The 8,209-nt window shown below is 40.6% G+C and overlaps 1 protein-coding gene across 1 annotated transcript; it reads right to left on the reverse strand.

The window, feature by feature from the left end:
- Positions 1–4,806: 4,806 nt before the first annotated feature.
- Positions 4,807–8,159, reverse strand: SDF2L1 (stromal cell-derived factor 2-like 1). Its single transcript, XM_009997707.1, has 3 exons — positions 8,075–8,159; positions 7,418–7,614; positions 4,807–5,482 (listed from the first exon to the last, which is right to left on the reverse strand). Exons 1-3 carry the CDS (start codon positions 8,157–8,159, stop codon positions 5,204–5,206), a joined length of 561 nt encoding a protein of 186 aa, XP_009996009.1. The 3' UTR covers positions 4,807–5,203.
- Positions 8,160–8,209: the final 50 nt, after the last annotated feature.

Below are 8,209 nucleotides of genomic sequence, written 5' to 3' on the forward strand. Positions count from 1 at the left end.
CTGAGAGGAAACCAGTATTTCATTTTATGATACAGGTAATTGCCTTAAACATCTACTGTGAGCAAACAGACTTCAGCCTTGACCGCACTTCATCGATCCTATAGAAAGACGGTAAACAGAAACGCCTAAAGCATCGCTTTATAGCCTAAGCTAATGTTTTAAACTTCCCTTTCAAATAACGGAGTAGCACACGACTTGGCAGAGCGCACTTAACGCGAGCCGCGGCCGCACAGGAGCACTTAGAGCAGTTGATCGCCTTAGCAGCGCAACGCAGGGGAAGCGGATGTTATTTGTTTCCCCCTGAAGAGCATAAATTTACAGGCGATCAAAGCGACGCTGCTGAAGCATCGCCGGGCTGCCAAAGGCGTCCGGTTCGCAGGGAGCCGGGAGCGCTCGGGCAGCGGCGGAGCAGCGCGGACTAGCGGCGGCCCCGGCGGCTCGTCGGGCCACGAAACGGGGATGAAAGGGAAGACGTGCCCGGTCCTTTTTCCTCAGGACGGCCCTGCTCGCATCTTCGCATCTGCATTTTTACACAGATCATCTAAAGGGCTGCTCTCTAGGCAGGGGGGAGCAGACGTCTGGGTTTAAGCGAGCAGAAAACAATTCCTCGTGGGAAGTGCTCTCTGTGAGGCACTTGCGAGCCCAGGGAGCAGTGGGATGGCACCTGCAGTCAGCCCGACCCTTCCAGCCTGCAGTGCCTGAGCAGGTAGAGCTGGGGTCCAGAAAGCATCGGTAGAAAAAACCTCATCAACATCGGGCATCTATTCTGTTTTGTGTTTAGCTGTGGCTCGAGTTAGACTAGATTCACCCCAGCTATTTCTATTTTCAGCACACACCTCTACTACTAATCAGTACTCTCCGAAAGTGACAGGTGAATAAATACATCACTATCATGAAGATCAAGCAAAGAGACTTAGATCTGAGTCCAAGCACCACAACCTTCTACCTCTGCAAAGCCAGTACCTGCACATTTTTACAGTTAAAAAAAACCATATAGGAACTAATTAGCCAGCTTTATAGCTCACACACATTCTGATTAATTTGTAATGTGTTTCATGAGGGTTTGGTACCCTTGAGACATTATACAGCTTCTAACACTTCTAACCCTAATGAAGCAGGACACCATTTTCCCAAAGGACTGAAGACAGCTGAATCCCTCACAAAACAGCTGCTTGAATCAGTATCAGAGCTGTCATAGCCATGAACTTTATGCTAATTTAGAATTAGTACAATAGCAATCATAGTAAAAGGTTTACTTTGCTGCAATTTAGAGAGAAAGAAGCATTGAAGTCTGCAACTGCAGAGCAGACTTGTAGAAGTCTGCTTTCAAGGTGGTCACTATATTCTTTTCTGATCTCATACACACCCAAGATGATTCAGTGCTGTGCTCAGTAATTGCCTGACCACTTTCTCAATTCACACACCACTGAAATTATTGCAAGTTTGGTAAGGAAGCAGATTAGAAGGAGGTAGCTCTTATGTTCCATCTTTTGCATAGACTAAAAAAAAAAATTACTAGGTATAAATACTTAATAGTCCTGCTAAAGTATTTATAAACATGCCAGCACTGAGATGCTTAGAACGTCGGTGGGAGGAGAGGAGAAAGTATAAAATATTTGTTCCTATTTAAAACAAGCTTAGGAATCTGAAGTTTATTACTGTTTGTGATTTGCATACATAATAAACACTACATACCCTAAGGTAATTTTGAATTGCCTTGTGTTTCCAACACAACTCCAGGTTGGTAAGGTTGAACATTTTATTCCTTTTTGAGGGAGCAAATAATTCTGTGTGCTTCCTACCCCACAGGATAGAATCAAGGAGACTGCAGGAAGAGCACTTGCTTTATTCTAAGTATTTCCATTTAAGGGTAATTGAAAACAAAACCACAAAAACTTTCCTTAAAAAGCTTCATGACACAGCCATGGGTTTTGTCTTGTAAGCCCAAACACATGGGTTCCCGAAAGGCAGTTGATGAAAGAGTCACACCACAAAGCAATTAATTATCAAAGATATTTGAGTGGTGGCCCTGAGGTGGATTACTGGAAGGTGTGTTTGAAGAGAGAACTGAAAAATCAAAAAGGCACAGATATGAGAACCCAAAACTAGGAAAAAGGGGCAGGCAGCACCATGGCACCCTGCACACCAGACCTCTCCAAGACTCGTAGCCAGTTTCCCAGCTGCCAGTAGGGAACCCAATCAAAGAGCCAGCAAGTGTGCCAGCCAGGGGTCAGACACCCAGCAAGATGCTGTTGCTGGAAGGAGATATTTCTAAAGCTCAGCCTCTGCCTAAGCACAGGTACATTTACACTGACAGCCAGTGCTGCAGTGCTGGAGAAGAGAGGCAGAGGAGACAGAAGATGCAACAAAGCTAATAGGCTTAAAAATACTGCTGACTAAGCATCACAGTTACAGGATTGTTTTGATTTTAATGTATTTTTCTTTGTTTTGATGTTTAAAGACATGCTAAATTAATAAGAGCAAATGTACGCTATTAGTATTTACAAAGATAATAAATTAAACCATTGGTTTATCTTTAGCCTTGATGTTCAGAACAAAGAATCAATGGCCAGTACATCACATCTGACACTTTCTAGGAACTAAACCCATTCATACTGTTCCATGAAGTCAAAATGTGTAGCAAGTGTTCATATGCTGAGCAACTGTACAGAGCATGCACATCAACATTTTCACAAGCCACCATTTTCACAGCTACAAGTTCCTGCACTTCCTACATTAACTTTCCTACACAACTCTTGCAGTCTGTGTTTAGCATTATTTCAGTACTGAAATAACTATTGGTATTTAGATCTTTCCCAAGTAACACGTACTTCAACTGGCCTTAGTTAAGTCCTTTGGCAGAAATTTCATAGTGGTAAAAATCAGGGATAAAAATTTCTATTGTGACATGTGTACAAGCGAAACATTAAGGCCAAGTGACTTCTATACTGTCACTAGAATCAAAAGTCAAGGAAACTCAGTTCACAGGAATATTGTTGAAAATGTCTTTAAATAAGGTATTTGTGGCTACATATGTGGAGAAGCTTGGTTTGTCATGAACAGAAGACACAAGAGTTTCCAAAACTGAGATAATATTAGAAAGTAAACAGTAAAAACTGAAACTCAGTTCTTTCTCAGCCTCCCCAAACCAACTTGTCTCAAATCCAGAACAGAAAGAGGAAGGTCCAGTAAGATCCCACTCAAGCATAATATACAAGACTGATAAATACCTTTGCTAGGAACAGAAACATCCAGGCAGAAACAAACACTGGATAGAGCCAGTACCTGGCACACAGACAGAGGTGAGCCACCCAGCTCTATCCCTTCTCAGACAACACAGTATTCCACAGGTGCACAAACACTAAAGCCCATTCGGCTTAGGCATAAAGCAGTGGCAGAGAACTCAATTGCCAAGTGTATTTCTTCATTCTGTCAAATGCTACCACTCTTCTTGCATTTACTCATATACCAACTTGAAAAGAAAAGCCTTCCTTTTTAATAAAGGAAAAGTCACCTTGATAATGCAGGTTTGTTTTGAAATAGTTATCCTTTATAGCTATAACTTCAATACCAATTAGTCAGGACTACCAGTGAACCCAAATCATTAATTGCATAAAAGTTTACTTCTAATACAAACAGCAAAAGCTAGTCCACTTACTCTCCAAAACACTCATAATCCTTCAATACCCACATGCAACTAAGATTCATAGAAAAACAGTCTTACCTTTTTCCTTGAAGACAAATAACCAGGTACGCCAAACAATTGTTAGAGAGGCCCCTTGTTCCACAGGGTATGAAGGATCTTCACAAGTAGTAACCATTTAAATAAAAACTGAAGCCAGCCTGTAGGGCACAACTGTACCAGGCACCACAGAGCACAAAGCACGTATCAGCAGGTGTATTTATAAAGTTAACTGCAGTTGCCTGTTGCACCTTCTCACCACAACACTTTCAAACACTGCAGCACATGACTAGAGCAGTAAATCAATTTCCTGCTTCTTTAACTGATTGACTAATTAAGACCATAATCAGTAAACTATTTGCACATGGAAACAAGAACACCTGAACCCAAGTTGTCACACTGATTTTGTGAGCTTTTCTGTTTAAAGCAAGTAGAAAACGTATGGTACTTTGAACTTTAATTGGTATTTCCAGTAACACCATGTAACAAACGCATTCAAGAATTTGTTTTATTTTCTTCACAGAGGGGGAGGAACACGGAAACTAATAACTCGTTCAATGAAGGTTCCTTGCAAGCACTCCAGAGCACACCATTCTATCAAAAATCCAGGACCAAACCACTGTCTAACCACCTTTTTTCTCTTCTGGATTTACACAAAAAAACCCACATGGCTATACGCCCCACCATTTATTCATCTGGATCCTCATACTGATCCCCCAGAGTAACATGCAAGTACAACATAAATCAAATTCAACTGTTCCTTCACACTACATGGAATTTTACAAAATTCTAATATTAATAAACAAATAGTAGCTTTCTGTACGAGTTCATAGAGCAGAGCAGTCTTACCATTTCACAATCAGCAGTATCACCATTACCAGAAATTCTGAACTTCTTGGAGAAAGTGAATAAATTAAAACTTTTGACTTCTTATTCCAACATACAGTATTTTCAACTCTTCCAATGAAACTCATAACAGTCACTGGAAACAATTTTCAAATGGACATGTTTTCTGGAAGGTCAAAGAGCTGACTTCAAGTCATTCAAAAGTCACCGTATTTGAGAACTATTTTTCCCTTTCTAGACTTACTCATTAATAACTTTCTGTCACTAAGAACTAGAAATCAGTTTCCAAATATTTAATTATAATTGGAAAGTGATTATAAAATACAAAGTTTTATGGTACTGGGGACTACAGAAATGTACTACTTCTGTTTTTCCATTTCCTTTGAATTTGAGAAAATGTAACAAGCAAAACAAATCACAGCCAGAACTAACAGATCTATGGACTAGTTTCACCAATTGAACTTGAAAATTAAAAAAGGAATTTGTCAAATTAATTCCAATAGCTGAACCTGGCAGATGCCATTCCCCACAGAAGTGCTGCATTCCTAGAATGAACTAATGCCCTTCAGTAATACAGAAAGTCAGTCACTTAGGCAAGGCAGGACTTATAAGAGACCAAGGACAAACACCTCCAAACATCGGAGCAAGCTGAAGCATTTTGGATTCTTTGTCAATTCAGAGCTCATCATGTTTTGCAGGGTCCATACTGGGTTTGATGAAGATCCCCTCCATTGCTTTCCAATAGTTGTGATGGTTAGCAGTAGGCATGCCATGAACTTCCCGTTGGCCTCTAATGGGGTGGCCATACTGTTCCCCTGTTATTGAAAGGAACACCTCAGTTCCCACGTGCTTGAAGCGCACCGCGTCCTCCCGCTCCCAGTAAGTCCCACTGCATTGCACGATCCATATATCCAGGTCATCTCCTTCGCCATCATCACCAAAGGCACTTACTTCCTGTTAGAGACACAAATCTCCTGAAGTGAAAATGTAAGCAAACATCTCCGATACACACACAAAAACATCAACCACAAAGTCAGCAGGCTTTAACGGCAAGGATGGAGAGGAAAGAAACAGCGTTGCTTTGTCAAGTTACCAAATCCAGGAGCAGTAACTTTCTATGGTGACAATCTGAACCCAAAGTGCCAACAACTCCAACATGCCATCTGAGAAAAAAGTGCCAACAAAACCCAACATACATTACAAATTAAACGAAAGAGGAACTGAGCGGAGAAATCAGAAGAACCTTGCTGAGCAAAAGCTCCAAAGAAACAACACTACTGCTGATACCAACTTTCCTCATGCAAAAAGGTTTGCAACTGTACACATTCAGGTTTGTAGTATGACCATCTTCACAGTTACCATGGCAACAATTGTTCAGCGTTTTTTCACAACATGGCAACAGTTTAGCATATTAAGTAAACATACTCCTTTTTTATTTAATTATACCAAGTTTACAATTGGACCAACAACTATTGTGGTTTATACTCTTTCTTCAGACAGACAGCCGAATAGCTCTTAAAAAAACCCCACGCCTCAAAAAACACCCTGAAAAGTAAAAGAAAATGAATTTCTGCTAAAACAAAAGTTATATATTAGATGACATCATGCACCAAAAATAATTCCTGGCATCCTCAGAAATCAGACAGGCTAAGCTCCTACTGTTTAGGACTCAAGACAGCCTTTCATTCTTAAAAATCCGATATCTAGAAGCAATGAACAACTTGAAAATAGAAATGCAATAGTTGGTACCTAGCAACCTAAAATTTTAGAGTCATGTTAATTCAAGTTTATGTAGTCCAAAAAAGTGTAAAAGACAACATGCTAATTGAAAATCCAATTTCTGTTAAGGATATGAAATGAAAGCTTGTTTTCATAACTACACAATTATTTCAATAATGTTGTAAGTCAATCTCTGAGAGGTCATGCAGACCTTCCTCTCATTTGTATCCTGTGCAAACACACAGCAAAGACAAGCACTATGAAAGTCACTGAACATTTTTATATTAATGACAACATTATACCCATTGTCTAAACTGAAAAATGAGATTTTGGTGGGAGATTTAGGAATAAATTCTTCTGAAATGCTATTTTCCCATCAATTCTTTTGTTTCAATAATCGGCTCATCTAGACACCCTACAGAATGTACCTTATAGTTTCAACCACTCATGGTAAAAGACAAACCTCTTTCAGAGTCAGGTCTTCCAACTTTGACAGTAATGACCAGAAGACTAAAATTACTACTAATGACAAACTTCCAAATAATTTTCATTAATTATTTTAAGAGAGATTTTCAATCTCAGAGAAGCATTTGTTCAAGGGCAAGACTGTGGCCAAACTAGTTAAAAAATACACTCTCCTAGATATGTACAAAACAATAAATACAGATACATGTTAGAGCACAATATTTTTTTTCCTGTGAAAAACAGATAAGTAAGAACTAAAACAGATAAAAAAAAGAACTAAAACAGGGATTATGAGAAGATGACATAGACTAATAGATTGGATCACCAAGGAACTTGGATATAGGAATGCCTAGTGTTAGAACACAATTCATTGCCTTGCTCTAGAGCAGTCTTCACAATGTTGATGAAAGTGCTAAACATTTCAGAACAGCCTTCCCAGTAGCAATGGTGCAGAATAAAAAAAAATGCAGATTTACAAAAAATAAAATGAAATACTGATACATATTACATTTTACCACTGTCAAGAACTTAGATACATTATTCCAAGATGCAGAAAAGCATATACTTGAACTCTGAATATGCACAGACATATTGTTTCTGACAGCTGGTACTCAAGCCTGATTCTTCAATAACGTGAAAAGTGGAGAGAATATTGACAATGGCACACACGACTTACACCAAAGCTTAAGATTTAAAACAACTCACTTGATTATTGGAGAGCGGTGATGGGAAGTGATGAGTGTGTAAATTTTTTCCTGTGTTTACGTGGGTAAGTCGGACAGCCTGCCCACATTTCACTGGTGTTCCACGTTGGCAACTGCCATCACTCTTCCCACGAATCCTCCAGTAACTGTTGGCATCATCTGAAGCTTCAACTCCTGTCACTGACTGCTGCCCACTTCCTGTTTGAATGGAATTAAATGGCAGGAGAGCTAACCCACTTACCCAGTTCAAAAAGTCCTGAAAAATAAGCTAAATACATTTGCTTTAATGTTCTCACGTCTTCATGTCGAAGAGGTGCTTAATTCTTGCAGTCAGTTTACTGACTGCAGTGGGAATGTAGGCATCAAATCTTTCAGATTGAAGACAATAAACACAGCACGTGTTAGGAGATGCAAACTGTCAACGTTTGAGAGAAGAAAATCTGATCCATGATGGATACTGTTCACACCATCCTGCCTTTCTCAAAAAGACTGCTTTGCATCCCCAAACCAACACCCTTCTTGCCAGAAGGGACGCTGGGAAGGTACAGCTGAGGCCCTAGACACAGAGCAGGGCTCACCTCACGGCTGAGGGCAAAGCACTCCTGTCACCGTGGGACATCCCTGGCCTGGAATCCCTGCCCTGCTGCTCCTTCCGCACCAGGGACACGAACCTCAGCGACCTCCAACCTCCTCCTTCCCTGTCGCCCCTCGCTGCTCGCCCCCCTCCGCCATTTCCCTGCCATCCCGCCAATTCCCTGCTTCCCTCACCGCCTGTCCCCGCCCGGTCCCTGCC

Source organism: Chaetura pelagica, unplaced genomic scaffold (assembly GCF_000747805.2).
Source record: "Chaetura pelagica isolate M959 unplaced genomic scaffold, ChaPel_1.0 scaffold45, whole genome shotgun sequence".
NCBI classification, from domain to species: Eukaryota; Metazoa; Chordata; class Aves; order Apodiformes; family Apodidae; genus Chaetura; species Chaetura pelagica.